The sequence below is a fragment of the Urocitellus parryii genome, chromosome 4 (genome assembly GCF_045843805.1).
Source record: "Urocitellus parryii isolate mUroPar1 chromosome 4, mUroPar1.hap1, whole genome shotgun sequence".
NCBI lineage: Eukaryota > Metazoa > Chordata > Mammalia > Rodentia > Sciuridae > Urocitellus > Urocitellus parryii.
In genome coordinates this window covers 203577127-203602607 of record NC_135534.1, presented here as the reverse complement: position 1 = coordinate 203602607, position 25481 = coordinate 203577127, and the positions used below count along the sequence as shown (strand labels likewise).

Here is a 25481-nt window from a genome sequence, read left to right as displayed (position 1 = left end):
CAATACCTCAGCTGAGACCTGAGGGGCATCGTTACTCATTGGTACCTTCCTTGTCCTTAGGAGGGAAAGGAATTGATAGATTATCAAGCCAGCCCTTCAGGGTCCTGGTTTCAGCCAGGCTGACTCCCTGAGAACTGTTACAGAGTACCAGCCAAGAAGATGGCAAGGGTACTGTAAAAGGATAGTGGTCACATCAGTTCCTTCTGATATCCTACACTTCAACTGGGTGAGAGCCAGACACCTTTATTTTACCTACATCATCAGGAATAATTATTTCTATAGGAGTTCACGAATGAACACACAGATTCTAAGGGAATTCCCCTACTTGTCCTGTGTTTTCTTATTAAATAGGGAAATGTTTCAAACAGTGATGATGTTATTCTGCACTAATGAGTCTCTGACCCTGGTGAGCTCACATGTGCCCCTGAGGAAGGGCTGGATATCATCAGTGTGGACATACCATGGGCTAGGAAATATCTGGCACTAAGGGGCTGAAAATGCTAGTTTCAGTGCTGATTATGGAGCAAGCCAAGAAATCTTAGAAAAGTACTCCATTTCTCCCTTCCATCCCCATTTTTTGCCCAATTGTCGGCTGCATGGCATAGAAAACACTGTTTACCAAGGACAGCACTCCAAAAAGCACTCTCCAGTGCCCCAGATGTTGCTGACTGACATTCACAACCACCCCTGCTTGCACTCTGATTTCCACAGGCCTCAGCTTTGTGAAAATGCCTTCTCATGTGGGCACTCGACACCCCACTTGTTGTGTCAGCTGCAGTGGCTGCGGACAGGATCAAGGCGACACCTGTGCTTTAACCAGGGCCACATTGCTAGGACTATGATCTCAGCTCACACCCCACAGGAGGGAAGGAAGACCGTGGGCCAAGTACCTTATGCAAATCTGGCATCAGGTCCTGGTGTAAAGATCGAATCAACATGTCCAGAGTGCGCCGACGTTTCTGGGCAAAGGTTGGGGTTTCCAAGGTGGCTTTTTCGCCGTTAATTACTATGACAAAGAGTAAAAAGGGGATTGCAAACATCAGTAGCCACTGAAGAACGTTATTCTCAAGAAGACCCTTCACAGTGAATACCACCTACCTTCCCAGTACTGGTATTACCATCAATGTGACTGTCCCTTCATGGAAGAATGCTAAAAACCCTCTAAATGTCTCTGTGCCGAGACATGCAGAGTCCATAGGCATGTCAAGCTTGGCTTTCTTGTAGGACTTCAAGCTTTTACCTAAATACCTTTTTAACCAAATACCCATCAACCCACCATGCATCTACCCACCCATCCAACACAAGGGGCCAAACCACCAGATGTCATTCCAACAAAATGCAGCAAATATATAACAATTGTCTCAACAGAATACTGGGATTCTTAGCCTAATGGAAGTTTCTTCTGGAAAGAAGTAGGGTTTTAGTGAATTACAGACACTAAAAGCCAATAAAGTAGAAAGTGCAGTCATGTATTACAGCAAAGAACAGGAAGTATGAGTTCAGGAATCTGAAGTCAAGGCAGTTTTGGGTATGGGTCCTGGCTTTGCTACTAGCTGTGCATTCTCTCTCTCTTTTCTAGTACTGAGGACTAAACCCACAGCCATGTGCATGCTAGGAAATCACTTTATCACTTAGTTGCATTCCCAGCCCTCTTTAAAATTTTATTTTAAGACAGGGTCTCGCTAAATTTTCCAGGCTGGCTTTGAATTTACTATCCTCCTGCCTCAGCCTCCCGAACAGCTGGGATCACAGGTGTGCACCACTATACCCAGCCTGGCTGTATATTCTTAAGCAAAATTTTGAGCTTCTTGGGGCTTTTATATATATATAACCTAATACAATAAGTATAGACATATTTTTATGGGTTGTTGCCATTTAAAAGAAATAACACATATAAAGAGTTAGTACAGGTTTAGGCAAATTAAACTGAATAAATACTATTAGTTGTCCCATACAGGAGGGTCAAAGGAAGGTCAGTGCTTATAGATTGAAAAATGGAACTCTGGGGACACCTATATAGGATCTGTATGCTGGGGACAAACTGAGCTTATGTGGGGCAAGAATCAATCTCTCTCTCTCTCTCTCTCTCTCTCTCTCTCTCTCTCTCTCTCTCTCTCACCAGGGATTGAACCTAAGGGCACTTATCCATGAGCCACATCTCCAACCCTTTTTATATTTATTTAATTTGAGACAGGGTCTCACTAAATTGCTTGGGGTCTCACTGAGTTGCTGAGGCTAGCTTTGAACTTGTGATCCTCCTGCCTCAGCCTCCTGAGACACTGGTATTATAGGAGTATGCCACTGTACCAGGCAACATATCTCTTAAGAAATTTAAATTACGTGTGTAGCTATTATTTTCACTAATTAGGTGACTGGGGATTTTTTCCCTTCCTATTACCTTAGAAAAATCCATGATTTGTTTTAATAGACTAAGGGAAAAACCAGGATTTTTGTTGAAATTCCACTTCCCATTACACAGGCATTTTTCTACCTGGCCTACTTCCTTCCTCTTGCTAAATCCTCTTTAGAATTCAAAGTGCCTTCTGATTCTAGGGCTTCTCCTATTCGGTTAGTTCACTGAGTCCTCCTGGTATTCCTGGCCCCAGGCTCTGTCCCTGCAATGTGCCCTCTCCACCACCTACAGCTTCTTTGTTCTCTTCCTATCTACCTTCCATATGTTTAATGTCAGATCTGTGGAACCTCTCATTTCATTTCCCTCCAAGTCTCTGAGGAGCCAATGAGTCACTGCTGATTGGCTCTATTTAAATGGCTGGATTCAGGGATGCCCTCTGTCACCACTTCTATTTAACATAGTTCTTGAAACTCTAGCCAGAGCAATCAGACAGATGAAAGAAATTAAAGGGATATGGATAGGAAAAGAAAAACTCAAATTATCACTATTTGCAGATGATATGGTTCTATAACTAGAAGATCAAAACATTCCACCAGAAGTGTCCTAGAACTAATACATGAATTCAGCAAAGTAGCTGGATATAAAATCAACATCCATAAGTCAAAGGCATTTCTGTACATCAGTGACCAATCTGCTGAAAGTGAAACTTGGAAAATCACCCCATTTATAATAGCCTCAAAAAAAATTCTTGGGAATAAATTTAACGAAAGAGGTGAAGGACCTCTACAATGAAAACTATAACATGCTAAAGAAAGAAATTAAATAAGACCTTAAGATGGAAAGATCTACCTTGTTCTTAATAGGCAGGATTAATATTGTCAAAAAGACCATACTTCCAAAAGCACTATTCAGGGGGCTGGGGTTGTGACTCAGTGGTAGCGTGCTCGCCTTGCACGTGTGAGACCCTGGGTTTGATCCTCAGTACCACATAAAAATAAATAAACAAAATAAAGATATTGTGCCCATGTATAACTAAAAAAAAAAAAAAAAGCACCATACAGATTCAATGCAATTCCAATCAAAATCCCAAATGGCATTCCTTATAGAAATAGAAAAAGCAATCATGAAATTCATCTGGAAAAATAAGAGACCCATAGTAGCCAAAGCAATCCTTAGCAAGAAGAGTGAAGCTAATGGCATTACTATTCCAGACCTAAAACTATACTACAGAGCAATAGTAACAAAAATAGCATGGTATCAGCACCAAAATAGACCTGTAGACCAATGATACAGAATAGAGGACACAAAGTCTAACCCAAACAACTTCAGTTATCTTATATTAGACAAGGGCGCCAAAAACCTACATTGGAGAAAAGATAGCCTCTTCAACGAATGGAGCTGGGAAAACTGGAAATCCACATGTAATAAAATGAAATTAAACCTTTATCTCTCACCATGCACAAAACTCAACTCAAAGTGGATCAAGGACCTAGGAATTAAACCAGAGACTTTGCTCCTAATGAAAGAAAAAGTAGGCCCAAATCTCTATCATGTCGGATTTAGGCCCCAACTTTCTTAATAAAACTCCTGTAGTGCAGGAACTAAAACCAAGAATCAATAAGTGGGATGGATTCAAACTAAAAAGCTTCTTCTCAGCAAAAGAAACAATCATTGAAGTGAATAGAGAGCCTATAGAATGGGAGCCGATCTTTACCACAAGCACGTCAGACATAGAGCACTAATCTTTAGGGTATATAAAGCACTCAAAACCTTAATACAGAAACAAAAACAAATAACCCAATCAATAATGGGCCAAGGAACTGAACAGATACTTTTTGGAAGCTGACATAGAACCAATCAACAAACATGAAAAAATGTTCAACAACTCTAGCAATTAGAGAAACACAAATAAAAACTACTCTAAGATTTCATCTCACTCCAGTCAGAATGGCAGCTATCAAGAATACAAACAATAATAAGTGTTGGCGAGGATGTGGGGAAAAAGGCACACTCATACATTGCTGGTGGGACTGCAAATTGGTGCAGCAATCTGGAAAGCAGTATAGAGATTCCTTGGAAAACTGGGAATGGAGCCACCATTTGACCAAGCTATCCCACTCCTCAGTTTATACCCAAATGACTTAAAAACAGCATACTACAGGACACAGCCATATAAATGTTTATAGCAGTACAATTCACAATAGCTAAATTATGGAACCAACCTAGAAGCCCTTCAGTAGATGAATGGATAGGGAAACTTTGGTATATGTACACAATGGAACATTACTCAGCATTAAAAGAGAATAGAATCATGGCATTTGCAGGTAAATGATGAAGCTGGAGAATATAATGCTAAGTGAAGCAAGCCAATCCCAAAAAACTAAAGGCCAAATGTTTTCTTTGATATGAGGATGCTGACTCATAATGGCGATGGTGGGGGAGCATGGGAGGAATGGAGGAACTTTAGATAGGGCAAAGGGGAGGGAGGGTAAAGGAGAGGGCAAGAGGGTAGGAATGATGGTGGAATGAGTAGACATCTTACCCTAAGTACATGTATAAGATACAAATGGTGTGAAAATACTTTATGTATAATCAGTGTCTTAGAAAATTGTGCTCTATATGTGTAATATGAAATGAATTGCATTCTTCCATCATGTATAACAAATTGAATAAATTTAAAAAAAAGAAAAAAATGGCAAGATTCCACTTATGAGTTGGGTTCCAGTGTTGCTAAGCGACCCTCTAACTAATCTAGTGTTAAAGCACCACAAGCCCTGGTGGCCTCAGCCCTCTGCAGACACCCTGCCAGAGTGCTTACCTCCCGTGCCTAGGCTCCAGGGCCCTAGGGCTTGGTGCTCCCTGTTGCTGGCTGTTTCTTGCTCTCATCTGATCCTTGGGCTTTGAACCATATGGACCCACAGTTTAAATCAGGCAGCATTTCAGATGTTTGGTTTGTTTTGAAAACTCAGAATATCTGGTAACACGGGCTCATGCTCCTGAAAGGCAGCAGCTGGCTGGAGCAGGGGGCGTTTCTCCAGTCTATAGGGGCTCCCAATGCTCCTCACTGTCCTCTGCTCTACCCCTCCCTCATTCATTTCCCTCCCCACCTCTCTAGGCATTTGAGTTTATGACCCCTGTTCCAGCATTCAAAGAAGGGGCACAGACACCGGAAAGGAAGAGATAGGACCATCATCTTTTTCAAGCGGTCTATAGTGGGTTTTTTTTGGTTTCCAATGAGGGGGAGTTATTGCCCTTAGACCCTGGAGCAGGCTAAAGAATGAGCAATAACAATTCTGGGGCCAGCTGGGACCATGAAGGAGCCTGGCCAACATGTGCCTTACGTCTCTTATTCACCAGGGGAGAGGCTGGAAATCATGAGAGGATCTCTGCAAGAGGCTGGAGGGATTCTGGAAGGTAGAGTGGTTATCAATTGTTGGCTAAGACGGGGATGTTTCTGGTGCCTGGAGTTAAGTGACACTCATTCTTTCAAGTGCCAGCTACATGTGCAGACCAGGGAGCTTCTGGTGGCTACTGAGGGAAGATTCCTGTGCAAGGCCAAGAACGAACTGGGGAGACAGGAAGTCAAAAGAGGGACAACTTATGTCTGGCCCTGGCCCTGGCCTGTGGGGTCATTTTTAGTCAATTGTGTAGGAGAATTAAGGCAGGAAGAGGAGAAGCAGTGTCCATGAAGGACTCTGAGACCTTGAACTCAATATTGCTCCTTGGGGCCAGTGAGATGGACACAGAAGAGGGCTCAGGAGCTTTTCCAAATGCTCCCATCTACACAGCAATAGTGACAGAATTAGGCAGACCATGTTTGTAGGTGGACAGGGATGAGAGGCAGCCAGCAGAGCAGCTGCAGTGCCCAGCGTGCCTGGCAGAAGGCTAGAAGTGGCCTCTTCACAGGGCACAGACTGAGTGGTACTGCCAGGGCCCTGGGGCTTGCAAGCTGCACTTCCATGAAGAGGGTGCATGAGTAAGCCAAGAGACTTGTTTCTGATCACCAGAGACAGTCCTCCCTGGCCTTCTAGAGAGGGTGACCAAGGGACACACTGGGTGTGGGTATGTGCGTGGCAGAGCTCTGCAGTCTAGAGGATGGGGACTCACAGTGAGGCTCTGGGGTATCATCAGTGGAGCCAAGACACATGCACGTGGGCTGGTGAGGCTTGGGGTGGGCAGAGCTGCACACCCCCTCACAGCCCACTTGTCTGTCTCACCCCCTACCCCTAATGTAATCACAGCCTCCTCCCCTCCTCTCCATCCCACTGTGACAAAGGCACAGACACACAGCAGAGGCTCCAGGGGCTGCACCAGGACCCCAGGTGGACAGGTTAATTGGAGGCCCCTGGTGTTGTGTGGGGCAAGGGTGGTCAAACCACAAGGCATGTGGGCGGGGGGTGGCTGTATATGAGGACCCAGGAGGAAACCTATACAACACTGCCAGAAACCAGATGTGTGCTGTGGAAGAATGAACGGAGCCCGGAGCCCGGAATACTTCAACAGGAGGTTTCTTTGCAGCATCCTGGGAGGATTTGGAGAGAGAGATTCTGATGCAGAACAAATTGCATAAACATTTCAAAAGAGAAACTTACGTTTCACTAGCAAAAAGTCCCTGAATTCCTGGTGATCTGTAAACACCGGTGGAGATGGCAAGGGTGGGCCAAAGAGTGGTACACTTTCTTCTGAAAATATTTTCAGCCTACACAGAAAACATTCCAGAATTAGTTGGTTTTTCTTCAAAGATCACCACTATTTTGCCCTTCACTGTGTCCAGCAGCCTTGGCCATGGCCCTGCCCTCCTTTCCAGCTGAGTTGTTTTCAGGGCCAGGGCCAAGATTTCCTGCATCCTCTGTGGTCTAACTCATCAGCTACGGATAAGGTCAGACTCCCCAGGAATAATGGCAGTGGTCACCTCTGTGTGCCCGAAGCTTACAGGTGGCACAGCTGGCCTTCTAATATGCAGCCCTGAGTCCGATTCTCCCTTGGCTGCCTGGGGTGGTTCCCTTCATTCTACAGAGGACTGAGGCTCTGATGAAATCAACCCTTTCACAAAGCCTCAGAGTTAACAAGTGACAAGGCTGAGATTCAAAACTAAATCTATTTGGTGGAAGTTCATACTCTTTTCACAACATGATAACTTTTAACTGTTAATTTTTGAGCACAGAAGGGTAAAGGAAGGAGACAGGAGCCTCTAAAAGAGGCTCAAAAAGAAACATGCACATCAAGAGTATCAATGTCAAATTAACATGTAGACAGATAATCAGAGCAAGAAGTGAGATGAGGCTGTCACCCACCTGTAATTGTCATTTTGTTGGTCATACCTCACTAAGGCAAAGATATCTGTGGGGATGGTCAAGGAAATAATCAACAACCCTGGCGCTCGCAGTTGACAGCTTGTGCTGTGGAAAGTCCTTGTGCAAAAGGCTCTTGCCCAGCCCTTCTGTGGTTAGGGCTCCTAAGGTCCTCGGGTTAGGACACAACTGTGGCTTCTTTACAGGAGAGCCCCCTGCCTGGTCCAAGCATCTGTGTGTACCACCACTGGGAAAGAGCTGCATCTCCAAAGCTGTCAGGAGAGCAATGTAAATAAAGATATGAAATGAAACAGCCAACCAAGCAGAGAGAGCAAACAAGACCCCAGCATGAAATTAGTCATATATTTCATCTCACATGTTCGAGAGGAAAAGCAATTTAAATGTTTCCACTATACACCTTCCCTCTCTCTCTTAGCTTTGGTAGACAAAACAAGATAGAACAAGCCAATGTGGCTGGTGACAGCTTCTAAGCAGAGTCTCCCGAGCTTGAGCTGGAGCCTGCCAACCCCAGAATAGCACAACTGCTGGGGGCGGAGCTCTGCGCAGGAGTGCTGGTTCCATCCCCAGCACTGAGAAAAAAAGAGGAGGGTGAATTGTACAGTGTGTGAATTATATCTCCATGAGCTCTTTTGAAAAATCAAAATAGCACAACCACATCTAGTGGCCTCCTCTATCCATGCTCCATTAGCTTCCCTCTCCTAGCTGGCCACAAAGCCACCAGGCCCTTGGCATTTCCCTTCCCTGGCTGGGTGGAATAGAATTTGCATTAACAACTCCTGCTGTCCTTTCCATAAATGAACCTGCTAAGCCCTAAATCTAAAACTTGCAAAGAAGGGAGAATAAAAAAAAATTGATTTGGCCACTTAAAGCCACCTCACTCCCTATCCTGGGGTGCACCTGGGAAGTTTTCTGCTATGTCCAGGGACTTGATGCAGGAAGGAGGTGATATGAGTCCTAGTTCAGTGGTCAGGGGAGACAGTTTTAGCAAGCAGGGATGAGGATGGGGGAAATCCATAGTGCAGGTGGAGGCAAATACCTGTTTTCCTCTCTTCCTTCTTAGGAGAAGTCTGGAGGCTTCAACTTTAAACACTTACTAATGTGCTATATTTCAGGTTCTAAGGGATAAGGCAAAGCATAGAGATGTCTGAGTCCCAGAGTGCCTGTCTCCAGACATTTCTACTGGAGTCTTCAGGGAACATGAAAAACTAGATAGCATTTATCATGGAAATGCCTGTTGGTTGCCCTTTACTTAAAACCTGTGGGTTTCACTGTCACAGCCTGTGGCCCAGAGCAAGTGGGCCATGATTAGTTATCATCTGGAATGGCTGAGTCCATGCTCCCTGCTGTCTGGCCAAGCTGGACTCAGACACTGCAGGGGACGTCAGTCTCATCACAGGAATCTGCCAGCACTATGAGATGAACAGTCATTAGGGGAAGCAAATTAAAATATTATCAACTCACTTCTCAGATTTTAAGAGGTGGTAATGTGGCAGCTATGGTCAAACTCAGAATCAACCAGGCACAATGATTTTGGCTTTTTTTTTTTAACTTACAAATTTTGATACCTAAAGAAAAATTACTCAGATACCTAAAGAAAAATTCATTACCTATCATTCTTCTAATTCATTTATTACTGATGGGTGCAGGAAGTTTCCCTCAGAATTCAAGAATTTTCTGAGAGCTAATCTATCCATAAATTTAGTGGGGGCAAAGGAAGAGGCAAAAATGCAAAACCTTGGAAAAAAACCCCCCAAACTGGGAGTCTCAGACCATAGCAATGAAAACATGTCACTGCCAGGTGCAATGGCGCATGCCTGAAATCCAAGCAGCTCAGGAGGCTGGGGCAGAAGGATCACAAGTTCAAAGCCAGTCTCTGCAACTTAGTGAGGCCCTAAGCAACTTGGTGAGACCCCGTCTCAAAATAAAAAATAAAAAAGGAATGGGGAGCTGGGGATATAGGTCAGTTGGTAGAGTGCTTGCCTCGCAAGGGCCTGGGTTCAATCTCCAGCACCACAAAAACAAAAACAAAAAAGGACTGGGGATGTGGCTTTGTGGCTAAGCACCCCTGGGTTTAATCTCCAGTCCCCCAAAATAACCCCCTCAAAACAATAAAAATCATGTGAGTGATAACATTTGTGCAAAGGTCAATAACTTCCAGTGAGACTGCTAAACCAGAGCAGTCAACAGGCCCAGGATACGTGTAAAGTGAGAGCGGATCATGGAAGGCTTGAAGGCGGCAGAAGATTCCTCTCCCTCCTGGAACACGATGGTGACAATATCGTTTCCAATGTGGCGTTTCCTTTCCACCTGCAGTGAGCACAAACAACATCACTGAGAAAGCTGCTCAAATATGGCAGAGCTGAAAAACAGGACGTTGTATAACAATCTACAGCAGCCAGCAGAGCCCGACCCTCAGCTGACCTTGACTGCTGCCTCCCATTTCCCTGCCCATCTCCTGACTCAGGCCTGTACTTCCTCTTGTCTACAAAAGCCTCCTCACCAGCCTCCTAGCCTCCACTCTCTCCTCACTCTTCTGCCCTATTAGGCTTATCTTTATTCATCTCCTGAGCTGGGCACTGAACAAGGGGGTGCATCAGAATCCCCAGGGGAGGGGCTCAAACGTTTATATTATAAATGCCTTAGCTAGTTTTTCTTTCTCCCTATATCTCCAGTCCTTCCTCCTTAGCTAATTCTGAAGTACACACTTGGTGAGAACAATGGCCTACCAAATTTGACCTATCCAGAATGATCTCCTAGACCCATGGCTGACAAGATTTTTTTCTGTAAAGGGTCAGAATTTAATGTTTTCAGCTTCAAGGACCATGTGGTCCTTTCACAGCCAGGCAGCTCCTGTGGCAAAAGCTGTCACAGTGCACGAACGAGTGAGCGCAGCTGTCACCAATACTGCTGCATTCACCCCAGCAGAGGCTACTGCTCACCTGTGCCCTAGCCTTTGCCTGTTTGGTCAATCACAATGCCGCCCTGTTCCTCTGGATCCCATGTGTCCTCAGTTCTGGGTTATGGGGGACTACAGATGGAAACTCATTCTTTCTCACGCCCCTTACCAAAAGGTGGTTCACCTTGAATATGGCTGGCTGCATAGTGCAGCAATGAATAAACTGTCACAAATGTAACCCTAAACTGGTGCCCAGTCCAGCCTCCAAAAGGAGAGTCTGTAACCTCAGCAACTTGGGAGTCTGAGGTAGGAGGATTGCAAATTCAAGGCCAGCCTGGGCAACTTGGTGAGAACCTGTCTCAAGATGCAAAACAAAAAGGGCTGGGATGCAGCTCAGGGGTACAGTGTCCCGGGGTTGAACTCTGAGTGAAAAAAAAAAAAAAAGGGCACCATAGTTTCTGCTGCCTCCTGTTGGAACATGGAACTTGTGCAGGGGGCCAGGAGGGCTGTGCCACCTGTCAGTAGTGAGCCCTGTTGCAGACAGGAGAGCGTCCCCCAAGAGGCCATGCAGAGGCCCCTGAGAGGCCCTGAGACTTCAAGGATGGGAGCAAGGACAGATTCCTAGCATTCACATCCAGCCTCCAAATAACTCCAGCTCAGCTGCCAGGGGATTGTCTCTCAGGAGGCTCCCTGAGACAGCAGCGGAAAACCTGCCGACTGAGCTGTCAATATGCAGGACCATGAGAAGTTGTGAACCAGTTTTCTCTAGCTAATAAGTTTAGGAGTGGTTTGTTTTGTGGCAAAAAAAATAAATACAACAGGGCCTTGGCTTACCAGTTTATTTTGCCTTGACTCTTATTTCTTTTCTTTTTTATTTTTTTCCAGTATTGGGGATCAAACCGAGGGCCTCATGCAAGCCAAGCAATTGCTCTCCCATTCAGTACCAAGCCCAGACAAATTACACTTTGCCCAGGAAGCCTCCCTGTTTCCGTTAGATGTTGCCTTCTTTGTCCCCTGGTGTCTGTAGAACTTTCCTGATGCCCTTCCTTGGGCTTATGACTTTCTATTTTGCACAGTCATGTTTGCCCAGGCTTCCCGGAATCTTCTCTGCACTGCAAGCTCCTGGAAAAGAGGGCCCCTGCTGATTCTTACAGGATATTATGGGGAAATTAAGGTTTAGAGAGCATCTCCAAATTTCAATTTAATTCAGTGCAAAAAGTAATTATTAGCTGGGTGCAGTGGCACACATCCAGTGACTCAGGAGGCTGAGGCAGGAGCATTGCAAGTTCAAGGGCAACCAACCTTAGCAACTTAATGAGGCCCTGCCTCAAAAAAAAAAAAAAAAAAAAAAAGGGCTGGTTATGTGGCTCAGTGGTAGAGCATCTAGTACCAAAAAAAAAAGAAAGAAAGAAAGAAAAGTCATTATTGTTGGCAATGATTTCTTAGGTATGACACTAAAAGCACAGGAAAAAAAAAAAGATAGTGTCTGGGGATGTAGCTCAGAAGTTGATCTTTTGTGTAGCGTGCACAAAATGCCCTGAATTTGACATCTAGTACTGGGGGAAAAAAGAAGAAGATAGATAAATCAGAACACATCAATATTGGAAACTTCTGTAAACCAAAGGACACTGTCAACAGAGTGCAAAGGCAGCCCAGTGGAGAATGGGAGAAAGTAATTGCAAATCAGATATATGATAAGGGTTAATATCCAGAATTTATATTAGAAAACTCCTGCTACTCAATGACAACAGCAAAAAATCCAATTAAAAAGAGACAAACAACTTAGATATTTCTCCAAAGAAAATTTATATGTGGATAACAAGCACATGAAAAGGTGGTCAACATCATGAATCATTAAGGAAGTATAAGCCAAAATGAGACCTCACTTCATGCCCACTCTGTGGCATCTGAAATAACAAAGGTGAGGAGGAACTGCAAGCTTGTGTGGGGCTGACAGGAATGTAAAAGGGGCAATCACTGTGGAAAAGGGCATGGGCGCTCCCCCAAAACATAGATTTACCATATGATCCCGCAGTTCCCCTTTTGAATATATACCTCAAGAATTAAAAGCAGGGTCCAATTGGGTGTTTGTATATCCATATTCATAGGGGCATTATTCATCAGAGCCAAAAGTGCAAAAGAACATAGTGTCGGCAGATAAATGGATAAAGAAAATGTGGTGCATACACACAATGGAATATTACTCAGCCTTGAAAATATAGGGAATCCTGATGTATGCTTCAACATGGATGAACCCAGAGTACATCATGTTAAGTGAAGAAGCTGATGCAAACGGACAAAATTATTATTCCATTAATATGAGGAACCTTGGGGCTGGGGTTGTGGCTCTGTGGTAGAGTGCTTGCCTAACATGTGTGAGGCACTGGGTTCGATTCTCAGCACCACACATAAACAAATGAATAAATAAAGGTCCATTAATAACTAATAAAAATATTTTTAAAAAAATATGAGGAACCTCAAGTAGCTGGGAGACAGGAAGTAGAATGATGGCCATCCGAGGCTAGGGGAGGGGAAAATGCAGAGCCATTGATTAATGGGTACAGGGTTTCAGTCTGAGAAAAAGTTCTGGAGATAGATGGTGGTGACAGTTGCCTACTGATGTGAAAGTCCTCAATGCCACTGAACTGCACACAGAACAGTGGTTATAACGGCAAACTTTACATTATGCATATTTTACCACAATAAATATTAATCATTAAGGCTGGGGTTGTAGCTCAGTGGTAGAGTGCTTGTTTAGCATGCATGAAGCACTGGGTTATATTCTCAGCACCACATAAAAATAAATAAGTAAAATAAAGATATTGTGTCCATCTACAACTAAAAGTGTTTTTAAAAAGTCATTATTAATTCATTAACTGCTGAATGAACAAAATGTGATATAAATCCATATTATAGAGAATTATTTAGCAATTAAAAAGGGATTTTTAATAAATGCTACAATGTATTTTCATTCATAGGAAGAGTCCAGAACAGGCAAATACAGAGATAGAGAGGAAGTTCACGGTTACCAAGGTAGAGTGGGAGAGGACAGCTGAGGGGAGAGGGCTTCTCTTCCAGTGATGGAAATGCTCTACACTGACTGCTGGATAACCCGCGAACACACTAGAGTCTACAGAGCTGTGTGCTCTAAAGGGTGAACTGCATGGTATATGAGTTAAATAAATAAAATAAAGGTACTGTGTCCATCTACAACTAAAAATATTTTAAAAACAACAACAAAAAAGAGTGCCTGAGGTTAGTTTCGGAGTACATTTGAGCGGGTCCAAGGAGGCACGAGGAGGCCTGCTGGAGGGCTGGGAGAGAGCTCAGCGGCCTGGAAAGCAAGGCGAAGGCCCTGAGCAGGCCAGGTTCTCTGGGGAGAGGAAGAGGGAGAAAGCCCATGTGATGGGATGCAGGAAACAAGGGGAAAACGAGAGAAGGAACAGGGTCACAGAGGCTTTCCCTGGTGGAGTGGCAGCCATGTGGTTTGGGAAATGACCTGACCTACATTTTAAGGCTCACTCTGGCTGCTGAACTGAGATGCTGGCTTCAGGGGACAAGGGAGAGACAGGGAGGCTACAGCATGGTCTATTTGAGAGGTGATGGTGACGGAGACCAGAGTGCCGAGCGGCCACAGTTTAGATGAGTCTTAAAGGTAGAACAAGTGGGATTTCCTGCCAAATCAAAAGTGGGATGAGACAAAAGAGAGGAGCTGAGAATGATTCCACTATTGCTGCCATGAAAAAGGAGGAAGAGAACAGAGCAGGTGTGCAGAGCACCCAGGGCGCAGCCCTGGAGTCCAGGGTCAGGGCATCCTGCTCAGCGGGTCAGGCTTCCCGGCCCTAACACCTCTCTAGGTTCCTATTTCTCATAAATCTGAACAACCGTCCATGCATATCAGTGATGCTGCCTCATACTGATGCCTTCAACGTGGAAAAGCATGAAACAATCTCCTAAAAAGTTACATGGAACCCCAACCCCCAGCCTCTGTCATGTCTGAACTGGAAAATTTCCCCCGAAAATGGCCAACCTCTGGGGTGGGCAAGAAGTGTACAGGGAATTTCCCAGCATAGTGCTGCCCATGCAGACGCTCAGGGTTAACCTGCCGCGGCCCGGAAAACAGCACTTGCCAGCTACCGCACAGGATCCACTGTTTTATGTCCTGGAGTCTCATTCTGAAATGACCGAAGGTACACTGAGGCAAGGCAACACCTACGCAAATCAGTCTCTGGGGTGTCTTGCTGTGGTGTGAGCATGTCCCCCGGAGGCTCATGTGCTGGGAACTTGGCCCCCAGTGTGGTGTCAAAAGGTGACGAGACCCTTGAGAGATGGGCCTCGTGGGAGGTGATGAGGTCTTTAGGTGGAACTGACATTTTTTTTTTTAATGTTTGCTTTCTTATGCCTTTTTTTAAAAAAATTATTTATTTATTTTACAATAGAATACTTTTTGACATAGAGTACACAAATGGAGCACAACTTCTCATTCCTCTGGCTGTCCATGGTTCAAAGTCACTTCACTAGTGTATACATGTATATACATGTATATAGGTAATGATGTCTGTCCCTTTTTACTGAGGACTGACACTTTTCTCATGGGAGTCCATTCTTTCTCTTGTGGGTCTTGCAAGAGTGGGTTGTTATAACAAGTCTGGTACCTCCCTGAATCTCTGGGTTCCTGTCTTGCTGTGTGATTTCTTCCATATACATGACAGCTACTATGATATCATCTGCCATGAGGCCCTCACTAGAGCTGAACAGATGCCAGTGGCATGCTCTTGAATCTATACAACTGTAAGATAAATAAACCCCTTTTCTTTACAAAGTACCCAGACTGGAGCATTTCATTATAGCAGCACAATACAGACTAATATGAGTCTATGAAACTATATTCACACATGCAAACACATCTACATGTTCATACACTCATGCACTTTATTACCTATGTCCCTTTATTTCTTTATGGTGATGTAGCATCAGTGAGAATAGAGCTTCCAAAGTCTTGTTGAAAGTTTTAAGAGTACAACTGTAAAAAGCATCCCTAAATTGGTAGCGATATTCTACTTTAGTAACGTACAGTCTCAATTCTGTGAAAGCAGTATGGTGCTCTCTCCACATTCAGGTCACTGATGGCTGGTGTTCTCAAAGAGCCCATGTTCACACATACCTGCTGTTTGTTCTCTTTGGAATATGGCAGCATGGTGGAAACATGGAACATGATCTCGTGCCCTTGGTACACAGTATAAACTGAGTGTATCCCTGTGGTGTCATCTGCAAAATACAAGTGTGCATTTATTGGATGCAGAACCTTCTGAGGCCATAGGGAAATAGCTTTTATCTGCAGATTGAGGAGTAAGGACACAGTGAACACACTCTGAAAAGTCATTCTGGATTATCCACTTGAGTGGAAGCAAAGCTTCTACCCACATGAAAGACCTCCTCTCTCTATGAGCTCACTTGCTGATTCATGTCTTACCTCAGAATGGAGGATATCAGGAGAAGTCTGGCCTGCCTTCCAGTTGCTGAGGCATACAGGATGAAATCAACACAAGACGACACAATTATCATGTCCACGAGACAAAAGCAAGTGATATATCTGGCAGAATTGTGCAGTGGTTGAAAGCAGGGGCTTTGGAGTTAGGCAGACTTGGGTTCAAACTCATTAGCTATATTATTTTTCCCCCAAAGTTTAAGGTTTTGTTTTATGGCATTTTCTTAATTTATTTTAAGCTATAGTTCTTTTGACAAGTCATCTCACTGTTCTCTGGGTCTCAATTTCTTAATTTGAAAATGGGGGATGCTGGGAAGACTGAAAAAGATTATATCCACAAAGTGTTCCACAGAGTGCCTGGCTGTCTCCGGGGCCCCGGGGACGGTAGTCTGCTCCAGAGTAGGGAGGCTGTGTTTGGTCCTGGGATGATGAGCTTATGGGCACTTGGGAATTCACCGTGTGCACACAGAGCTTGTTCTGGGGAGGCTGGGGCCATGGCCTCCCACCAGCCCTGTCAGTTCGCCTACTTCCAGCACAGTCCTCACACACCCTGCTCTCGGACTCAGAATCTGAGATGATGCCAACGGGGGCTGGTGGGAAGACGGGGCTCCCTGAGGGCCGGGGCACCCAGATTTGAGGCCTGTCACATTTAGGCCAAAGGAGCCTCTTACCACCTGCCCGACTGTTCTAAAGGCCTGATTGTGAAGATCAAACAGCGGCACAGGAGATGCACAGGAAAATGACAGAAGTGCTACCTAGACATAAGATCTAAACTTGGATCTTATCTACCATCCTCTCTTAGGCCCCACCCCCAGATCCCGTTCTCAGATGCCCCCAGGAAGTTTCATAATCCAAGGCGCCACCACGGCCAACGTCCCCAGGCCAGAAGCCCAGATGCTGTGGGGGGGTCCTTTCTTCCTTTCACCTCCCACATTTCAGTCCTACCCCCTCTGCCTTGGAAAGGGCTCTCCGGTTAGTGCACTCTTCTCCCTGCCAGTCTGCTGCCCCCCAGCCACGGCGGCCACCACCTCCTGTTTGGACTGTGGCAACCACCTCTCCACTGGCCCCTCCTCCTGCTCCATTCAGACCCCTGCCCAGGGGACCACAGACTTCCTGCAGGGTCATACTGCTCCCTTCTCCAGTCCACAGGGCATCCTTCCTGGCCCGTCTGCTCACTCCAGTTATAAAGGTTTTCTCTTAGTTTCTAGGAGAAGTCACATGCTTTCCAGCCTCGAGGACTTCACTGATATTCCCCTGCTGGGAGTGCTCTTCTCTCCTTAAGACACTCCAGCTGCTGCCACTTGTCATCCCTGCCTCTCGCTGCAAACATCACTTCCCCAGAGAAGCCTCTCCCAAGCCCCCAGATTTGGCAAAGTGTCCCAGCAGCATTCTGCTCCTTAACTGCTGTAAGTACTTAGTACTAAGCTATTTGATTGTTAGCTGTTTACTGGCCGTGTGTTCAGTGAACTCTAGGCTCCTAGAAAGGCAGGGCCCATTTTGGTTTATCTACATATGTACTACAGTCCTGGTACACAGATGGTGCTCAATAGTAAGTACAGATAGGCATCACTTAATGATGGGGACACATTTTGAGAAGGTGTCCTTAGCTGATTTCATCCTTGTGTGAACCTCTTGGAGCATACTGACACGAACTGAGATGTTTTCAGTGTCACTAGGTGATGTGATCTTGTGGGATCACTGTCACAGATGTGGTCCATCACTGATGGACATGTCATGATGTGGTGTATAACTGTATTTATGGGCGGATCATGACTACTGCCACCTCCTAGAGGCTGTGAGGCTGACTAGTCTTGCAAAGCTCAATGGAGGCACTGAATGTGTCCAGTGACCCTTGTCAGACTGGAGGTGATGCTCGACTCCTGTCCTTTGTCTCTGGTCCATCCCTTCCCTCATCTTGGGTATAAGTTCAAACATAGATCAAATTGATTAATAAAATTCTACCAGCTACAACAAGATAAATCAAGAGGCAAGCTTACTTTTGGTGTCCAGACCGCCACGGTAGCCTGTCCAGCCCTTGAGAGTGATTGTGTCACCCAGGAGATTTAAAAATTTTTGAAAAGCTTCACTTCCAATTTCTGCAGGAAGAGGCAAAGTATGAACAGAACAGGGGTGCAACCAAGCCCTTGTTTTCTAACTACCACTGACATCACTTGAAGGTTCTGAGGCACTGCTGAGGTGCACAGCATGAAGCCACATTTCCTCTTCCTGGTCTGTGAGGAAGTTTCATAATCCCAGGAATCAGAGGAAAGGAAATTACCAGGAAAGAACCAGATGAACAACCTTACCACTGCCAGATCACCATAGAATTGCACTACTAATGACATTAGTAGTGCTTCCACCAATAACTAACAGGTATTTCACACGAAAAATGATTAATCTCAGGAAGAAGACACCATCGTATAACTCTCCCCACATAAAAGTCACAGGAAAGTTTTCCGCTGCAGAATCAAATTCTCCAAATCCATGTGCTTTCCCACTTAGACTGTATCTCCAGTGCCCAGAGCAGGGATTGGTAGAAATCAGGTGACCTGTAAATATTTGCCAAATGAATGAAACTGGGCAACAACTGCCCTACAAAATTTACCCTGACATTAAAAAAAACCCTGTCTTCTTGGATTAAAGACTCCAATGAGTTCAGTTTCAACTGTCAAAAATGCACCAAGGCAGGATGGGTTTCCTGTATGCAGAGGGGGGTGGTGTTCACATACCATTGCTGAACATCTCGTCATCAGTGAGCTGCCCGTCTTTGGCAAAAAGAACCCCAAACTTGAAATTCACAGAGCCCTGACAATAAGAAAACAAAAGATGTGGAAGTTAATTTTACCATCAGAGTGTGCTCAGTCCTAAGATGTCACCAGGCTGGACACTTGGAGATCCCTTCCTCCCATTCGAATTTTGACAATGTGAATGACAATAATTACATTATTTTCATAGGTTTTTTGATGGGCTGGGGATGTGGCTCAAGCGGTAGCTCGCTCGCCTGGTATGCGTGCGGCCCGGGTTCGATCCTCAGCACCACATACAAAGATGTTGTGTCTGCCGAAAACTAAAATAAACATTAAAAAAAATTCTCTAAAAAAAAAAAATTTAAAGATGAGACCATATGCTTCTATGTGTGCTAACTCATTGGCAATCTCATTACTAGTGGCACCTGCAGGATGCCAGGTCCATTTGGGGGCAACACAGAGCTCCAGATAAATGGCCACAGCAACTCATGGGGCTGCCACCATCTTCTAATCCACCCACCCGCAACAGTCCAGATCCTAGTCAGCAAAGGAGAGCTCATTGTCATTCAAAGCCGAACATAACAATCTTAGGCTAATGTCTTGTGGACTCTTTTAGAAACAGAATGGTGGGCAATTTATACTAAAAGCTCATTTTCCCCAATTCCTAAAGATATTTAATCTGAACAAGTCACAAAACAGATGTGCAAGGAAAAAAAAAAAGCCAAGCAAGCAGCCGCTAGTCCAATGTGCAGTCTGCCGTCCTCGACCTCAAACAGCGAGTTAATAAAATTGGATCCTGTGGACATGACAAATACCAAACGAAAGAGCAGCTTCTATTGGAAGTGAGGAAGACAGGGGAAAGGGGTCAGAGAGTGAGAAACAGGGTTTCAACTCTGTTTTGTTTTGTTTTTTCCCTAAGGCTGGGCAATGAGTTTACTGATATTCATAACATGATTCTCTTCACTCTTGCATTCCTGAAGTGTTTCATAATTAAAAAAAATCCCACTGTTGAAGAGAATCAGTTCCCTGCACAGTTGTGTGACCCACCACTAAGTGGGGAGTTCTTGGTGGCCAATCAAGGGACAGACAAGGAACAAAGTTGCAGAGCCCTGCCCAATGGGTCAGAGGTGGAAGGTCAAGGCAGGAGCGGGATTTAGGACAATGGAATCTGGGAGCATTAAGAATCTGAAAATCTTGGAGTCTGAGGTTATGCTTCTCAACATTTTTCTGTCCTAACATGCCCACAAGTCAGATTCACACCCACCAGTGACAGTGGTTTTCTACACAGAGGCAGGAAGGAGGATGCTCTGGCCAACCCCTCTACCTGAGCTCTTCCCCAGCCCCTGGCATTCCCCATGGCAGCTTGTTCCCAATTATGCAGGTCTTGGCTCAAGCAGCAATTTTCAGAGAAATCTCCTGGGACAAATCTCCCTGGAGGCCACCCCTTCACTCTTGGGACAGAGCCGCACACCCAACTCATCCCCACCAGGGCACCCTTCACTCTGTAGCTCTTCTAAGGAACCTGAACACTCGTTTCTTTCTACCACCAGAGCCCAAGTCCCTGCAGGAGGGATCACATACATTTTACTTTCCACTGTATCTGCAGGGCTGACCACAGGTGCCAGGACTTGGAGGTGAATTCATGTGAATGTGTGTGTAATAAATGAGAAGAGACAAACCTGGTCAGAAATCACTCATTTTTCACCAGCTGCCTCCGGGTGATCATCTCTTCCTCACAAGCCAGTTTTGGTCAGTTTCTTAGAATTCTGTCAGGGAGCTCTGCTCACTTTGGGTTTCTACAGTTTGCCGCTTTTCCTTCATCTATTTTAGAAGTGATGACAGCCATCCCTCGTAAGATGCTGTAACTCTTCCATTCTTGGGAGTCCCTCAAAAAGCATCTGTAGCAATTTGGATGCTAACAGATGGCCCCTGTGGAAATAACTATGCAGGGACTGAAGCAGCGGCTCTCTAAGTTGAGCAGGCATAGGATGCCCTGGAGGGCTTGCTAGAATAAAGATTGCTGGTCCCACCCCTGAGTTCTAAGTCAGCAGGTTGAGATAGGGCCCCAAAGTCTGCATTTACCAGGTTTTCAGGAGGTGCTAGTGCTGCTGTCCAGGGAGCCTGCTGTGAGAGTCACTGGACTTCAGGAACAACAACAGGCTGCCAAAAGCCCAGGATTGGGTCCAGCCAAACTGGCAGCCAAAAAAACCAGGGGAAAAGGATCAGGTCAATGATCAGAGCTATGGGCCATGAACTAACAGCTTGTTAGGATCAGAAGGGACCTGTAGTCCCTGGAGGCTACCCCTTCACTTACAGACAGGACAGGGAAGTCCGGGGAAGCAGAGACTAGGTACTAAGTGAACAGCAGGGGGCAGATCTGGAACTTGGGCCTCCTGACTTCTTACCACAGCTCTTGCCAATGTCATGCCACTGTCTTCTCAAGACGATTATGAGTTGAGCAAAGCTGAGAGCTACAAGCTGAGCTGTGGTTTTCAAAGCTTTATGGGGCTGTTCTGAGGCTGGCCATGCTACCAATTCTCTTTGCTGAGGACCCCTCTTGCTTGGGTGGAGACCCCAGAAAGACTGGTGTTGCAGGGCCTTTTTAAGTCTTCATCACATGGTGTCAGGGTCAGATTGCATAAGTACAAAGTCTGTAGGGCACAGAGGGTGCAGGATGGGGATGTTTGTGCATCTGAAGGCACAGGATCTTCAAGATCACTTATAGGCAGAGAGATTATGCAACCAAGTTTTCCAAGACAGCCCTGGCTTGAATCTGATTTGCCTGTTGTCCTGGTATTACTCTCAAGAGGGTACCATTTTATTTGTTTGTTTTTTATTTTATTTTATTTTTTTTTGTGTGGTGCTGGGGATTGAACCCAGCGCCTTGTGTATGCAATGCAAGCACTCCACCAACTGAGCTATATCCCCAGCCCAAAGAGGGTACCAGTTTAAAAGATAAATTATATGGAACCTCCTGCTTCAAATCACCTTCAGATGCAAGGCCCTGTTAAATTCTTAAACTTTCTTATAGGTTCTTTTAGATACTTTGGTTTTTAGAATTTCTCAAATGATGTCCATGACTAACATGGAACTCATCTATTTCCAGAAATCAGGGCATCCCTCAATATAGTGACTTCTCATATTTGAGGAGTGTGTTTGATCTGGGCTGAACTGACCAGTGGATCTTTTCCAGTTGTTGTTTTCTGGTGCTGGGGACTGAACCCAGGTCCTCAAACATGCCAAACACACCCTTTCCCAGAGCTACACTCCAGCTCCTATCAGATCCTATCAGAATGAGCCACTCAACAGAACACCCTTAGTGCATCAAGAGGCTGGCTGCCATTTGGAGCACTAGATCTTGAAGGATGGAGGCAGCTTTCAAGGTCCCAAGAGCAGACCTGGGCTCCAGAGAGAGGTGACTGCTAGAGGGAATCTGGGAGCACTCGTTTGCTTAGCACATAAGTCCTGCTCAGACACAGAGACAAGGTCACATTTTTCATTTCTACTTGTATGGAACTTTTTAAAAAGTTTAAGCTTTAGACTTCATGAAACAGAACTTCCCATGCTTTGGAATTAATAGTATGTTAGGAATTATATTTCTTCTGCAAGAAGTGGAGTATAAGGAGAAATGAAAGTCCCAATGATCCCAGAAGAATCTTTTGGAATTGAGAAAGGATGGCCTTATTCAAAACTCCACACCTTGTTTCTCCTGTCTGGACATGCTCTATATTTCTAGGATTCCACTTGTCCCTACAGTTCTCTTGCTATCCCAGTGTGTATTACAGGACAAGATGCCATGTTTTCTCCTGGGGGTGCCAAATAAAACATGGGTTTTGGGACACTGACATCCCTTTATCAAATAGCTAACCTTTCAGGAACATCATAGGTGCTATTTACTAACTTTTTTCCTGCCTATCTTTACAGCTTACCACTAGAATAGGCTAGAATTGGGATTAAAAGATACCAACTGATCTTAGCTGAGAAGTTATAGGATTAAATCAGAATGCCTGGGTCACACAGCTCTCCAAGAAGCTCAGACAAGACACCAACCATTGCTCAAATCTCTCCAAATCACCATAACAGGGCACTCTTGCTGCTTCAGGCAAGTATTCCCTTAGAAAGGAAATGACATTGAGAAACAGAGATCCAGCCTTCATAGTTCAGGCCAGAGAAGATTGGGATGGTGGCAGTGCACTAGCGTGGTTGTGGTGGAGGCAACTGAGAGGTGTTTGTTTTGGGGATATTTATGAAGAAGTATCAACGGGATGTGCAGATGGATTAGATATGGGGTGTAAAGAGAAAGATAGTTATTTCATCAAAGTTTGTCTGAGCAACTGGACAGATGAATTACCATTCATGGAGGAGCACAATATGCCTAAACCATCATTTATTTACTCAGCTGCCTGTTGATAATATTTTGGACATCTCCTTCTATTAGATATGTGCTTAGAAAACCCAATGTATTCTTTTAATATTTTTTAGTTGTTTATGGACATTTATTTTATTCATTTATTTATATGCGGTGCTGAGAATCAAATCAAATCAGTGGTAGGCAAGTGCTCTACCACTGAGCCACAACCCCAGCCTCCAACGTATTTTTAAACAATGGGGCAATAGGACACAAAAACATGCAAATAAGTCAAGATCTTGTATATTTAGAATCTGCTTAATAACTAATGTACAAACATCCTCTTTTAATGTAATAGAAATTAAAGCCTCATTACTTACCTTGATCACAAGCAGACTAAGTAGTTTGATTGCTTTTATATCTTTATAGCTAGCAGCATAGAAAATTCTGAAGTATGCCTTGACCAAACCCCTCAGTCCAGTCTTCCTGTGGGAAGGACCCACACTGTAGACCCATGCAGAATCACCCGGAGGGGTGTCACACTGATTCACAGGAAGCAGAAATGGCCAAACAAAGGCTCCATAAAAACACTCACCTCTTGTTCTTCAAGAACCAGCAAGTCCTGTCAAGTAAAGGTTTCAAAAGTTATGTGCATGTGTAGGGTCTCATTTGATTTTGGCTTTCTGTGGAAGCCGAATTTCAGTTAACTCACAGTTTTGCATTAAAACATTTTGAAAATAACAAGTTGTTTATGGATCTTTTTTTGGGAAACAAAATAAAACAAAACTGTGACCAAAGGCAGGAACCAAGAATCTTGGGTTTGTCCCCTGTAACTTGCCTGACCCTAGGTCAGGTAGTCTCCTAAGACCCTCTCCTATGAGAGGCGTGGAACAGCGACCCTGAAGAATCCTGGCTTTGGATCCTTGCTCCGTCATGTACTTTAGTGTGTTTGGGCACAAGATATTTAGCCCATTAGGGTCTCTGTTTCCTCACCCACTGCCCAAGGATAACACCGTCTTAACTCTGCACAGGTTGCTATGTGTGGAAAGCCTGGTATGCAGCATAGATATAATCAGCCTCTGATTTCTTTCCTTATTATTTTCAGTCACTCCATATATAAATTTGTAGACTAATTACATGGAAGAACTTTTTTCAGAACTTTTAAAAAAGTAGATACTGGTTGGTAAGTGGACAGCAACACCAGAGGCTCTGGCAGGGATCAGTGGGTGAGTGGAGGTGGGGGCCATTGGTGAGCCATTGCTGCTGTAGGAGGACAGGAGGGAGAGAGCCAGGGTAGCAGTGGAGGAGGCTAAAGGGACCCTCACCCTCCTTCTTGCCCAAGAGGAGAGGAGCTGTGTTCACTGGAGACCTGGCAACTCTGAAAGAACTCTGCAAGGCACACAAATCCCCATTTTATTTAACAGGAGGCCTTTTTCATTCAGAATTCTGTGATTTTGGTTACTTCTAAGTTTTGGGAAAAAATAAAGTTATTATGTATTTTTTCTCATTGGGACATCTTTATATTTGCATGTCATCATGCATTTCATTGCAAAGTTCTCTTCCCACAGTTTCTTTAGATCTTCTCAAGTACCCTGTGAGCAGTTCAGCTGTTCCAGAATCCCAGGGAAGGGTCTGAGTTAAGGTCACGAGGCCTGCCAGTAAGAGCTGGATCTGGGGCCTTCTCTTAACTGATGTGGGGAGTAAGACAAGGAGGCGCTCATGACCCGGGCTTCCCAATTGCCAAGATCCCAGCAAGTGTCAGGACTGGGCGTTTTGCCACCAGTTTCTGGCCTGGGGGCTGTCCTTGGCAGCCAGGCTGCAGAGATCAGCTTTAAGCAGGAATCCTGCTCAGCTCTGGGGAGAGGGTCTCCACACTCAGCTACTACGGGGATGGGGGTGGGGAGGTGTCACAGGCTGCCAGGTTACATTTATCTTAAAGTTTCCTTATTTCAGATGACATTTCTTCAGAAGCAGGCACTCCTGCCATGTGTTCCTGCTTTGCTAAAGTTTACTTAACACGATTCAAGATTTTAAAATATTCTTGTTCGTAAAATTGTGAGCATCAGTTAGGTCCTCCTTTTGCTGTTGCCCAGTTGGTAATTTTAGCCTGAAAGTATAATCTGGTCTATTGGGAGTGTTTCTTAACAGAGTCCGACTGTGGTATTTTTGATGGATGTATGATTCTAATCATTAGTCTGGGGCTGATACTGATTTTTTTATACATATATGACTGACTGACTTGGTAGAGAGTGATTTTATATACACTTTTTTAAAACCTAGAAATGTGGACTGGGATTGTGGCTCAGTGGTAGATCGCTTGCCTAGCATAGGCGGGAC

General features: G+C 44.8%; 1 protein-coding gene across 1 annotated transcript in view; it reads right to left on the bottom strand.

The window, feature by feature from the left end:
• The window catches only part of Garnl3 (GTPase activating Rap/RanGAP domain like 3), a 145392-nt gene that overhangs the window by 38419 nt on the left and 81492 nt on the right, over positions 1-25481 (bottom strand). The window contains exons 9-16 of the mRNA XM_026386385.2: positions 23740-23766; positions 18779-18854; positions 18047-18145; positions 15726-15829; positions 9864-9972; positions 7648-7693; positions 6946-7052; positions 891-1006 (exon numbers count right to left, since the gene is read on the bottom strand). Of these exons, the coding sequence (XP_026242170.1) occupies positions 891-1006; positions 6946-7052; positions 7648-7693; positions 9864-9972; positions 15726-15829; positions 18047-18145; positions 18779-18854; positions 23740-23766 (684 nt within the window). The remainder of the gene's footprint in view (positions 1-890; positions 1007-6945; positions 7053-7647; positions 7694-9863; positions 9973-15725; positions 15830-18046; positions 18146-18778; positions 18855-23739; positions 23767-25481) is intronic.